Genomic DNA, 14,296 nt, shown 5'->3' on the forward strand with positions numbered 1-14,296 from the left:
AGCTGATAGGACATAAGAAAAATGTCCACACCACTGGGCCTGAAAAAGAGAAGTCGGGGTATTTATTTTTCTTGGTTTTGATGTCAGCAGGGCTGACAGTTTACTATTGACTGACTCTTAGGGCGGGATTTTTAAATTGTCGGACGGGCCTGGGAGTGGTCGCAAAACCAACTGCCGCCCGCGATCGGGCCCTGACTGGGATTTCACGCTAGCTGGCCAATTAACAGCCAGCCAGCATGAATCGCGTGTTGCAACACTGAGCGCTGCCGGAATGGGGGTAGGACGAAGGATAGTGTGGGCGTTTGTACTGAAAGCACAGAGCTGCCTCAGGGAGCTGAAGATTTTTAAAAATGCAAATAAAGAATTTGAAAATGACTCCATCACAGGAGCAGGGACATGTTATAAATGAGATTTCAACATTTTTATTTTATTTTTAACTCCTGTTGGAAACCTCATCCCGCTGGAATGAGGTTTTGTAAAAAATCCAAAGGCTGCTTGGCTTTTTCGCTTGCCCACCAACCAGATAGTTGGACGGGCAGCAAAAAATCAGATTTAATTAATTGATTAAGGACCTTATTAGGCCTCTTAATTGGGTGAAATATTGCGAGAATGCGTGATGACGTCGGGACGCTCGCCCGAGATCATCGTGCACTATTTTACTCTTGTTTGGATTGGGCACACGCCCACCGGACGAGGGAAAAATTCTCCCCCTCGTGATGGAAAAAATACCTCCATTGATTGAGGTAAAGCCGAAAAGATGGTTTGGCTATCTTACCACTAATTGAAACATTAATTAACTTACCACGTGATTGTTGGAAATAGTTATTAAGGACCGCTAACTAGATTACTAACATGTTATTTGAATACCAATCTATGTACCGTGCTGGGAGCAAAATTAGATTCCTTGAGCCACCTCCATTTTCTGATTTTCTGTATGAAGTCACTGCTGATCAGTTGCTATTACAAAACAGTATTGACAACATTATACTTTTTTGTTTGGCTTTACAGACCCTCCTTACATCCCCAGTACAAAGAATGTTGGGGTAGCAGTTGGACGGGAAGGCATTCTCCAGTGTGAAGCTGCTGCTGTTCCACCACCAGACTTTGAATGGTACAAAGAAGAACGAAGGTACTGTCTATCCTCACAGCGGATTCCTTTTAGCCATTTCTTGGGCAAAATGGCACGAGGGGCAGCATAATTTGTCACGGTGATGCCACGTGCAGACGATTTGTTGATATGCTTCAATGCAGTGTACATTGTGTCACAGGTTTGTAAACAAACGACACAAGCAGGTCGGCCCTCAACCTGAACTGTGAATCCCAAAATCTCGTCAGATAAGCAGTTCCAGGGTTTTGACTCAGCGATGATGAAGAAATGGCAATATATGTCCAGGTCTCAACCATTGCAATGAAAGTATCTGGACGAAGACAGGAAAAAAGAAAATTTGTTCATCTGTATTAATTTGTGAATCTGGCATCCATCTTTTTGAATGAAATAAAATATTAGGTTGAAGTTGATTAATCCCATGAAGCCTTTGTGGGCATCTGTCAGTGAGATCAATGGTGATTGCTGACCACAAAATCTGGGAGCTCATGTGTCTTCCTACAGAGCTGAGGGAAAATGAAGTATATGGAATGGCTGAGAGTGATAATTGGCTTGGAATTCTCTACCGTAGAAGAGAAACCACATTTTCAAAACAGTGCTTTGTTACCAAGTAATTGTATGTGCAGTTCTTTTAAGAATTATGGCAGTATTTCTTAAGATATTCAAAGGGTGAGCTTAGGATTCAGGACTCTCCAAGGATTAATGCCCTTCAGATTTGCTGCTGGTTATGTAGCCTTTCTTTAGACCAAAGAACAAACCTGATAAAAAATATAATGACTAGGTTAATGGATAAAACATGTGTTTGGTAATATTATAATGTATCTTTGCTGCTGCACAACCTTGTTAAAAGCTATTGCGGCTGCTTATAATGTCCCATTTCTGAAACACAGCCTGTTGGATGACAGTTTCTCTATTTGTAGTTGTACGGTGCAGTGAGGACTATCAAATACCAGGGGCCTGAAAACTGAGCTAACTTTGGTCTTCGTTCTTCTCAATGATAATAAGCAATACTATGGATGTAAATATTGGTAACTAAAGCACTGATTAACTCCCTTGGTGGCAACAAGAGGATAACATAATGCAACAGTGCAGATGCAGATATTTGGAGGTTGTTTTTAATTTTCCTATTTTCCTCCACCCTGGAGACATTAACTTTGGCTGCAGTTCAGTTCCAGCTGCAAGCAACCCTCAAGTAACTCATTCTAATGGTCACTTTTTTAGCTGTGAGACTAGACTACAAGTGTTGGCATGATATTTGACCTTGGGGTGTCAATGAGCTCAATTTTGTTCTCAGCTGATCGGGTTTTGATCGAGGAATATGCTAAAATAAATCTACTCTGTGATTTTTTATTTTATCTTCAGCCAATCCAAAGCTGTTGAAGCCGATTGAGACGAGCTTAGATGATGCAGGGCAGAAATCAAACTATGACCTTTTGGCTTAGTGCTGAATTGAAAATATTTCTGTGATTTCAGATCGATAAAATTATTTTTGTTTATCGTTGATGCATCTTTTATTTCCATAATTATATCTGCATATCACATCAGCTTCAATCTAGCCAGCAACAATCACTACCCTCATTGTTCTAACAGGACCGCAACAGCATATATGTCAACTATGCTATTTTATTAACAAATTACGGTAACCAGTTTTCCTTGTCATTGTGTAAATGTGGTTTTCAAATTTCCCACAGAAAGCAATAACGATGTCTCTTTTCCTGGTGCTTAACTCCTGGCATTCTTTGGGATGATCAGATCATTAGGCCATGACTATGCTATCCTTGCTAGGTTGGCATCTTCAAAACTATAGATTTTGGTCATTTGCTTCTCATGTTTCAGTTCAAAAAACCATGGGCAGAATTTTGCCCTTGGGGGGTGGGCGGGCCCCACCGGCTCGGTGGCGGGCGGGCAGCCGATCGCCGCCGCCAAAACAGGTTCTGCCGCCATTTTAAGTGGGCGGGCCAATTAAGGTGTCCCCTCATGTGAAAATGTCACACGAGATGGGACATGTTAATGAAATAAACAAAAACTTTATTAAACGTTTTTAAAACCGCTATCAAACCTCATCCCGCCACTGGATGAGGTTTGTAAAAAAAAATCACCTACCCGCCTGCCCGTTGGGCCCGTGCGCCGAGCCAAAGTTCGTACGGGCCCCTCAAAATCGTTGACGATTGGCAAGTTTAGGGCCTTAACGAGGCCTTTAATTAATGGCGGGCGCGTGTCCCGCTGCATAGCATGTCCGCCGACCGAAATATCGCGATACCGCGCGCTGACATCGGGACACTCGCGCTCCGCCACCTGCACGCCAGCCAGAAGATTCTGCCCCATAGTTCTATTCCCCCAACCTTAGGCATTTATGAAGCTAAAAGTGAGGAGATGATCCTACTCCTGCATAAGTCTCTCACAAATGAGACAGTCCACTGAGTATGGACCCCCCTCCCCCCGCCCCCATTCGATTCATTCCACGCGATATCGAGAAATGGCTGAAGGCACTGGATACTGCAAAGGCTATGAGCTCTGAAAGCATTCCTGCAATAGTAGTGAAAATTTATGCTCCAGAACTTGTTGTGCCCCTAGCCAAGCTGTTCTAGTACAGCTACCACACTGGCATGTAGCTGGCAATGTGGAAAACTGCCCAGGTATGTCCTATCCATAAAAAGCAGGACAGATCCAACCCGGGCAATTGCCGCCCCATCATCCTACTCTCAATCACCAGCAAAGTGATCGAAGGGGTCATCAACAGTGCTGTCAAGTGGCACTTAACCAGAAACACCTGCTCACTGACACTCAGTTTGGATTCGGCCAGGGCCATTCAGCTTCTGGCCTTATTACAACCCTAGTCCAGACATGGACAGAAGAACTGAGCTCAGGAGGTTGAGTGAGAGTGACTGCCCTTTATATCGCCACATCTGACCGAGTGTGGCATCAAGGAGCCCGAGCAAAACTGGGGTCACTGGGAATCATGGGGAAACTCACCAGTGGTTGGAGTCATACACAGTGCAAAGGAAGATGGTTGTGGTTGTTGGAGGTCAATCATCTCAGTCCCAGGACACCACTGCTGGAGTTCCTCAGGGTAGTGTCCTAGGCCCAACCATCTTCAGCTGCTTCATCAATGACCTTCGCTCCATCATAAGGTCAGAAGTGAGATGTTCGCTGATGATTGCTCAATGTTCAGCACCATTCATGGCTCTTCAGATACTGAAGCAGTCCATGTTCATATGCAGCAAGATCTGGACAACATTCAGGCTTGGGATGATAAATGGCAAGTAAGATTCATGCCACACAAGTGCCAGGCAATGACCATCTCCAACAAGGGAGAATCCAACCATCTTCCCTTAACATTCAATGGCATTACCAATGCTGAATCCCCCACTATCAACATGCTGGGGGTTACCATTGACCAGAAACTGTACGGGACTAGCCATGTAAATACTGAGGCTACCAGAGCAGGTCAGAAGCTGGGAATTCTGCAGAGAGTAACTCACCCCCTGACTCCCCAGAGTCTGCCCAGCATCTACAAGACACAAGTTAGGAGTGTGATGGAATTCTCTCCATTTGCCTGGATGAGTGCAGCTCCAGCAACACTCAGGAAACTTGATACCATCTAAGACAAAGCAGCCTGTTTGATTGGCACGTCATCCACCACCTCCAACATGTACTCCCTGCACCACCAATGCATATTGGCAGCAGGGTGTACCATCTACAAGATGCACTGCAGCAACTCACCAAGCCTCCTTTGAAGGCACCTTCCAACCCCACAACCTCTTCCACCCAGAAGAACAAGGGCAGCAAATGCATGGGAACAGCACCACCTGCAAGTTTCCCTCCAAGCCACACACCAGCCTGACTTGGAACTATATCACCGTTCCTTCGCTGTCGCAGGGTCAAAATCCTGAAACCCCCTCCCTAACAGCACTCTGGGTGTAACTACACCACATAGACTGCAGCAATTCAAGAAGGTGGCTCATCACTACCTTCTCAAGGGCAATTAGGGATAGGCAATAAAAATGCTGGCCTAGCCAGTGACAACCACATCCCATGAAAGAATAAAAAATAAGTTAATGGAAAAATGGACATATGGACGCCGGATGAGTTTCTAGCTTTCACTGAGCTAGTGTGGAAAATGTATGCCGACTAAGCCAACAGAGCTCAAATATACTTGCCAGAACCCCACCAGCAGTTGCAGAAAATTTGGTGCATTTTAAATTTAATACATCATGAAGTTTGTCACAGAAATCAAATGGTGAATTGCTATCTGATGCTATGGTGACGAAATTTACATTGAAAATAGATGTGTAGATTTGCAAAAGGATATTTTTCAAACCAATAGGACAACATGAACCTACATTAGTCCCAATGGGACCTAGTTACCTTTGTTCCTGAATAAGTGCATAATACTCAATTCGTGTTCAGAAATAATTTCAGATTGTATAACGAGCATAATTGAAGAAAAGTGGATTTTAGCAAAGCGACAGAGTTTATGAATCAAGATTATCACTGGCCTTTTATCCCAGCTTGAAAGGAGTATGTCATGTGATGATGCATTTTAACCTGCCAAGAAATGTCACCAAATGCTAAATTATAAAAGTAGGGTGCCTCTCAGGTCAATGCACAATAATAAACCAGAGGCTTTTGGAACTTAAACTCTGCATACTAAAGATCAATCTCACATCACCTTCTGTCAATACAGACATTTCCATTGTTTCATTTCAGCTGATATGTCCAAGGTACACCAGGGGCAGAATTTTTCGCTCGGTGGGCGGGCACATGCCCGACCCGCTCAAGCGTGAAATAACGCGCGATGATGCCGGCCGCGTCGGGCGCGTGATGGAAGCGGAGGCACTCCCGCCGTTAATTAAGAGGCCAGTTAAGGCCCTTGAGCCACAAACTGTCTCCGAGTTTACGTAGCCCATGTGATTTTTCGGCCATTGCACAGGCAAAACGGGCAGGCCACAATTTGCAAAAGCTCATCCACGGGCGGGATAAGAAGGGTCAGCAGCATTGTCAATGTGAGTAGTGAGGAGTTTTGGATATAACTTGCTGCTGGTTGCTTCTGTGAACTGGACAGCTTCATCTCACTTCAGAGCTGCGTTCTGAGCATTTCCAGGCTTTGTTTCAGGACTCATTGCTGACTGCAAGGCCCTGGGAGGATTCAGACTGTGTGGGTCCTTCCAGGTATCAGACAATCTTCCAAAACCCTGGTAATGGGGATTGTGGTCTTCGCTGGAGGCATCTCCTCTGTGGAGGAAGAGAGGGGCAGAAGAGAGATGAGGCCAGGTGTCCCAATGCAGCTTCCAGGGGAGCGACCTGTGGGAGGAGAGGCGCAGGCACAAGTTGAGGGGGTAGAGCGAGCAGGAAGTACAAGGCGGAAGGGGCTACAGAAGATGCCAGTATCCTGCTGACAGGGTTTACAAGCGGCGATGCAGCTACCTTAATATGTTTGAAGTGCAATGCCGAAGGAGGCTCCGTCTCTCAGGGAGACAGTGACATCCATCTGTCAGAAGATCAGGCCTGAGATCAGCTCCGACTGTGTGGGTGGACATCCCGTGCCAGTGGCGCTGAAGGTCACAATGGCCCTTAACTTCTATATCTCCGGCTCTTTCCAGGGGTCGGTGGGTGGTCTTTGTGGAGTCTCCCAATCAGCTGTCCACAGTTGTGTCAAACTGGTGACAGACACTCTGTTCAGGCGTGCATTGACTTTCATTCACTACTGCACGGACGAGGCCAGCCAGGCTGAGCGAGCCAGAGGCTTTGCAGCGATTTCTGGGTTTCCCCGCGTCCGGGGTACTATCGACTGCACCATGTGGCTATCAAGATGCCAGCGGTTGAGCTGGGATCCTTCGTCAACAGGAAGAGATTCCACTCCATGAACATACAGATAGTGTGTGATCACAGGATGCAGATTCTACCAGTCTGTGCAAGGTACCCAGGCAGCTCCCATGACTCTTACATCCTGAGACATTCCCAGGTGCTGAGGCTCTTCAGTGCTCCAGCCTGGCTGGATGGATGGCTGCTGGGTAACAAGGGCTATCTCCTGAAAAGGTGGCTCATGACGCCTCTCCGCCACCCAAGATTAGAGGCTGAGCAGCAGTTCAACAGGAGCCACGCCTCCACAAGGGCGGTGGTAGAGAGAACCATAGGTCTTTTCAAGATGCGCTTCCGATACCTGGACCGTTCAGGGGGCGGACGACAATACCCCCCAGACCGGGTGTCACTGATTGTGCGGAGCGCAGCATGCAACCACTATCTGGCACTGGCAAGGGGGAACGCAGTGGAGGAAGAGGATCTTGAAGCAGCTGCACAGGCAACAGATGATGAACCCAGTAGTGAGTTCGAGGACGAGCACAGTGAGGAGAACACTGGGGACATGGATGCTGACCTGGGTAACCTCCAGGGCGCAGGGACACCCGGGACACTTTGATCCAACGCTCCTTCAGCTAGCCGACCAAATAAGAACCACCACCACATGCCAGGGCTGCAGGCTCCATACTCGATCCCTGACAGGGCCATTTCCTTGGCCAACAACATACACTCTGTGCCTGTGCAATAAAGTTTCATGAAAAAAATGTCCATCATTACATATTGGCCCACCCTGCACCGACAGAACACATGAAGCATCCAGAGGCCAATAGTACAAAATAACATCTCATTTAATTATGAATGTAAAACATAGCTGGAATTAACATTAACCAGTATTTTTAATCACACCATGGAAAAACGTAAAGCAAAATGGGGGAACAAAATATCACCCATGATAAGGCCGTCTTGTGCTTAAGGTGCTTTACATTTACGTTTGTGGGTGTTACATCTTGGTGCTCCCATCTCGCTGGCACCAGCATTGGAGGCAGCTGCTGGCTCTGCTGTCCTGTTGGCCTTGATGACCTTGGCGGGCATCCTCTGACCCGTGGAGCCTGTGCTGGCCCTGCCTGGGAGGGAGCGGCCAGTGTCACTGCTGGCATCTCCCCAGTCGCCGCAGCCATATCAGATGCCACGGTCACTGGCAGAGGGGTGGAGGAGCTGTTGCCATCATCCGGAGCTCCCTGAGAGGAGCCCGCATAGACGACAGGCAGCTCCTGTGCCAATGTGAGGTCGCATTGGACCTCCCTGCTCACCATTGATGGGTGGGCACCTAGCTGGGATACTGGGTGCCCAATCCATCTCCCACACTGACACTGACCACCTGAGGTCATTGCCGGTGTGTAGGCTCACAGGCCCGAGTGCATCCCCAGGGATCCCTGATTGAGTCCCTGGAGCAGCCTTTCCATGAGAGTTGCCACTCTCTCATGGAGGAGGCATTGTGCTCAGCCATGAGGGTCAACACAGTGGTCATGCTCCGCAGAGAGTCCTCCACAACGGAGACCATGGCACACATTCCCTCATGTATCTCCAACAGATGCTCCCGCACATCCCGCTGGACATCCAGCAGCTGCTGCCTAATGGATGACTCCAGAGGCCCAGCATCAGCCATTGACTGAGCATTGTGCTGGTCCCCAAAGTCCTCCAGCTGCCAGCACCCTGAGCTCTCTCTGCCTCCACCTGCACCTCAAGCAAGTGTGAAATGCCCTGACCAATGTGCACTGAGATACTAGATGGCGATCTAATGCCCACCAAGGTGCTGGTATCTGCGCTGGTGCCTGCTTGACAGAGAGGGTGTGATGCATGTGGGTGCTTAGCATGGTGGTCCTCCGGGGTCAGGGGTGGGCCTTCAGGCTCCTGATAGCAACCGCCTGCTGGTGAGCCAAAAGGGACAAGAAGGACGTGTCATTAGTTTAAGTCATGACACTGTCACTGTGTATGCCAGGCACCCTGGTGAGACAGAGATCTGCATCTTGGTGCCCTCATCTTTCGATTATCAATGGGGACTCCAGTTTTGAGGCTCACATCAATATAGAGACAATACTGGAATGGTTGCAATAACCGACATTCTCACCTCAGTGCACTGCACTCTTGCCTTCCTCTGGCACCCCAACCTCACCATGGCCAGTTGACCGAGGTGCATGGCGCCTCTCCAGCTTTAGGGCCTCTTGCTCATAACGCATGAGGATTAGGAGGTGTGGGGTCCCCTGCCAGCCCGTGACCTCTCAATATTGTTATGGGATGTCTCTTCTTGAAAGGATAGAGGAGCATTGATTAGTCCACTCTCTACCTGCAGCGCCATTGCAGCCCGGCCAATCCCACCTGAGGAACATCTTGCAGGGCTCAGCCGATTCGTGAACCTAGAGCCGCAAGGCACTCAGTCCAAGCAGGAAGGCTCACCCTCTTGGCCAGTTCCTGCCTCATTGACATTTGCCACTCACACTCTAACCCCCTGAAGTCCACGGCGGGAGGGTCAGGGGTGAATGGGCAGCTCTTAACTGTTCTGCACACTGACCCATGCCAACGCGGTACTCATCCTCCCCGATTGCAGCAGATCGTTGAAGCGCTTCCGGCACTGCACCCATGTGCGCCTCACCACGTCATGGCTACTGACCCTGAATGCCACCTCCTCTCAGGCCTATTTGGTGAGGTATGGGGGCCTCCTCCTCCCATCTCTGGGGACAAGTGTTCCCCTCCTGGCTGCAACCTCCTCCAGGATGGCTGCGAGGCGCTCATCCGAGAAACGCGGGGCCATCTGCCCTCCCGTGATCTGCCGTGTCCAACCCCAACAGGATCCATGGAGATTTCAGCATCGTTCCGTGGCAGCCTTCCAGGGGCCGGTTTTGAATCGGCCGCAGCGTCGCCATTGGGCCTAACGGACATCATGCCCCTGCCCGCCGCTTCTTGCAGATTCCCCAGCCGTCATTAACGCTGGGTGGGCCTTAATTGGCCCGCCAGCGTGAGATCGTGGTGTGCTGCCGATCGCGGGCAACGGTCGGCTTCCCGCCCACCCCCGCCATGCCCGCCCCCCACCAAGGGCAAAATTCTGCCCCAGGAGAAGAGACATCCCTACTGCCTTCTGTGGGAAATTTGAAGACCACATTTACACAATGACAAGGAAAACCGGCTAATGTAATTTGTTAAATTATTTTCCAATCCTAAAATAGAACAGTTGACCTGTCTGCTTTTGTAGTCCTTTTAGAACAATGAGAGCTGTGAGTGTTGCTGGCTAGATTGAAACTGATAAGGTATACAAATGTACAAATGGAAATAAAAAGCAGCATTAACCACAAACAAAAATTTTATTTATGTGAAATTACAGGAATGTGTATAGCATACTTTGTCACCCTTCAGCGCAATGTGTAAATGTTTGGATTTTCGTGGATCATCATGTATAATGGTTGGTGAACATTAGATGAGCTCAGAATGTCTTGGGGGCCAAATTATCAGAGTAACCAGGTGTTCTAGGAAAGGTATTTTAGCGTAAAGAGTAATACTCTAAAATTAGGAGCTTAGAAATCTTACACACCTTAACCATGCTTGTTCTTTCATTTGGTGTGAAAATAGACTGTTTGCACTTTTAAATAAAGTTAGCACTGCTTTGTAATCTATGATCTTCACTCCAGCATATGTCATTCTAGCTTCTGTTTCTCCCTACTTAGCTTGTTGTCTAGTTGGCCTCTGCCAGTCAGATAAGTATAAATTTCTAAAAGCAGGAAGAGCCACATCCTCCCAGTAACTCTGGCTGGTGGTTCTTATGGTATCCCAACTTCACTTGGAGCCAAAATCCAAGACAAGTAGCACCACTTAACTGGTTTAAAAAAAATCAGTAGTAAGAAAAGATGAACACATTAAAGCATCTAAGCTAAGACCACTCCAGGCAGTTGATTCTCCTTCATTCGTGCTCTCAAAAGTGGGTTGCAAGTCCGAGGGGGTTGTTTGTATGTCTTGACGATACAACAAGGCATAACCGGTTTAGGTGCAACATTTAATGCGCTGAAGTACTGCGCCTTTTACAACTTGAGGTTTTGCAGTTCCATTTCAAAGAACTTCTGTTGCTTTGAGAATTCAAACTAATTTAATTTAATTTAATTACTTAATTTAAAGTTGGATAAGAAAATATGTGAAGAAACTATTTTGTAATGCAAGGCTCTTAAAAATCTTGAACAGATTGGTGTATTTTCAGTCCCATGTTCCACTTCAGGATCACTTGGTTGAATTCATTCAATTGACTATAATGCAGAGGTTAAAGAAATTAATTACAAACATCTGCAGTAATATAGGTTAGGCATATTGGAAAAGTCAAACTAAATAATTTCTTTTGTACTTTTCAGGCTTCTTAATGGACTCAATGGTATCCAAATTAAGAAAAACGGGGACAGGTCCATGCTTACATTTTTTAATGTCTCTGAAGAGGATTATGGAAACTACACCTGTGTGGCAGTGAACAAACTTGGCACCTCAAATACAAGTGTCCTGCTCTTCGGTAGGTACCTCAAGAAAGCTTGGTTATCACCTGGGACGCTTGACTTTAAACTGAGATTTTCAAAGGGCGAAGGTTTAGACCACAGTCTAGGACATCTCCTTGCCACCCCCCTTCCCACTAACCCCCAGCTTCCCTCCCCACCCCCTGCCACCCCATTAGTGTAACAGGAATTGAGAGGAAGTAGTTTACCTTCCAGTATCGCAGTATCCTGACGGGAGCTGCACTATTCAGATACTGTAGCGGTATCTTTTCCTCTAAATTCAGTTACTATCTCTTATGGGGATGTTCATAGATTTTTTTTCAGGCACTGAATGATTTCCAATAAAATTAAATCTTTAATGTTAAAGTTTTGTTGGATAAGCTCATAAATTCAATAATTAATTGCATTTTTACCAGAATACTTAGCAAAATTCACTTTAAATCTGTTTTGGTCCCAATTTAGCCAGGCCTGTAGAGATGAAGAGTTAGTGATTTATTTGTAGTGTATTTAACAGAATTGTATTATGCATTCTTTTACAGGATGACTTTGTTTTTATTGAAATCCATTTGAACAAAATGCTATTCTTCTCACTGCATGAGAGAGTTTTATAAAGTATATACACAAGCTTTAATTGTCTCACTGTTTTATCCTGATGCAGTTTAAGGAACTAACCTGTAATAAATGGAAAACATTCCTGAAATGCAGGCTACTCAGCAATTGTGCCCATTGTATGTTATCCTCACCATCGTCTAGTCCTTTGGGAATTGAATTCTAATGTATGCTGTGTCTGTTGGCTCCTTGACTGGGTTCTTGAGTCCCACTGTAAAATGTACATGTTTCTTGCTCTTTCTATTCTTTGTAATGGTTTCAGTTCTTTTTAAATGTTCTGAATTTTAATCGATACACAGGTCCCTTTCATCCAACTGGGATATTAGATCTGGAAAACTAAAAAAAAAACAACCTTTTGAATTTAACCTTGTTAATATTAATAATATACAGGCCAACATGACTGCAAGAAAGGCTCAGTATCTTTAGAATCAGATTCAGTTGAATATACATTGAAGGGGCAATTCAGGATTTCTTTTAATATTCTATCTGTTTCTCCCCAAACTAGAAAGGCAGCCTCTTGAACACATGTCTCTATGGGTAGTGACATGCAAATGCTGATTTGGTTCATGACAGTTGAAGTCATTTTAGCCTGAACATTGATAAATACCCTGACTTGGCTGAAGAAATTGAAAAATAATTACCTTGTTTTGATTTAAAAATCAGCATCTGAAACAAAATGTCCATTAAAGGGGCTGAAATGTTAATTCTCCATGAGATATGATCCACACAATCAACACTCAGAAGAACACATTCCTTATGAATACAGATCCAGGACAAGCTTAAAAGTAGTTTTTTTATTCCTTACGTAATTCTTCCTTATCGGCACTGACCTCTATTGAAATAATTTACTCATAGGGCAGCCGCATTTTTATTCCTGATTCATCTCCTGATTATTTCTTACGTTTACTAACTACTGGGTACAGCAGGTGACATTTGACAAATTGCCCCAATTCGGCATATAACCTGTCTACATGCATTGCAATCATAATAGCTGTGTAATTTAATCTACTGTTTGACCTTATTCCAGGATATAGGCCCAACATTCCCTCATCCCAAGGCAAAGTCTTTGATGCTGCATTATAACATGTTTTAATTCAAAAGGCTTTTTTCACTCTTTTGATTTAAACAACAAACTTGATGTTGAATACATGATCAGCTGCAAAGTCCTCGCTGCTTATCCAGCACTATGTTATCAGCAGCACCAGATTGTCGGAGTGATTTTGCTATGTGCTATTTTGAAAACAAGAATCTGCTACACAGCAAGTCTGCTGGCAAGAAAAGTAGTCGACATATGGCCCTTAAAAGTGTCCTACTCCACTGTGAATCTTGGGATTTTGGTAGTTCTTTGGCCGCAGAAATGGAATTCTTAGCTAGTCAATAAGTGTTTCAATTTGATGAGGGAACAAAAAAACACTCATTCACTTGTTCTAGTTAATGAAGTTTAGAGTTTAATTAGTACAGAATAGTTATGCAACTGTATTAATAATTGTAAATTTATAAACGTACAGGGACAATGCAGGATATAAAAGGTTAGTGCCTGAGGACCAAAAACCTAAAACTCCAGATTCAGGACATCTTTTATTTTACTACAACCACTAATTTCAGTGATTTTTGATCTCAGAATTAGTTCATTTTTCATCAGCACAGTTAACAATGTTTTCAGAATAAATATTTTCTATTTGCTGAGAACAACCATTTACTGGTTTGGAGGGACTTCGCAGTTTTCTGTTAGTATAGAGGATGTCCCAATCTTTGGAATGGATTGAATCGACACGGTAGTTTCAAAGTTCCCAGTTTTTTTTTATATCCTGGTTACATGGATTGGATGTTGACTTCATCTGATACCTATTCTGTTAACCAGTGAAAATACCCCCTGTTTCAGAGGTGAGCACATCTAATTGTGCTGCAGCAAAAACTTGAAGCTATAGAGGAATTTGTTTTCTTAAATAGTCTTTAATTAAGCTTTCACCTGAGGTTTCTGATGCTATCTGTCCAAATTTAACAATGAATTAATTTCCATAAAAATGCGTTGTCTCTGTGTCAGACATTTTCTGGGGAAATGGCTTGACACATTTAGCTTTAAAACTGAAGGTGCTGTAATGAAAGCAAAACTTGCTCCTGATGTTTTTAATGCCTCAGGTGTAAACTTGGGTAAACCCTGTCAATATGAAAGAAAACGTGGCTGAGAATTTCTTGATCTTTGGCCAAAGTTAATGGGGAATGCGAAGCGGAAACATCAGGGAAATGGTTTAAACAACTGTTT

The 14,296-nt window shown here is 45.1% G+C and overlaps 1 protein-coding gene across 5 annotated transcripts in view; it reads left to right on the top strand.

Annotated features, from left to right (window-relative positions):
- LOC144669280 (opioid-binding protein/cell adhesion molecule-like) overlaps nucleotides 1-14,296 on the top strand; it is a 1,107,986-nt gene that overhangs the window by 1,040,632 nt on the left and 53,058 nt on the right. For all 5 annotated transcript variants that reach the window (XM_078531641.1, XM_078531615.1, XM_078531632.1 and 2 more), the window contains 2 exons: nucleotides 1,009-1,129; nucleotides 11,293-11,444. In XM_078531641.1, the coding sequence (XP_078387767.1) occupies nucleotides 1,009-1,129; nucleotides 11,293-11,444 (273 nt within the window). The remainder of the gene's footprint in view (nucleotides 1-1,008; nucleotides 1,130-11,292; nucleotides 11,445-14,296) is intronic.

Source organism: Cetorhinus maximus, chromosome 2 (genome assembly GCF_964194155.1).
Source record: "Cetorhinus maximus chromosome 2, sCetMax3.hap1.1, whole genome shotgun sequence".
Taxonomy (NCBI): domain Eukaryota; kingdom Metazoa; phylum Chordata; class Chondrichthyes; order Lamniformes; family Cetorhinidae; genus Cetorhinus; species Cetorhinus maximus.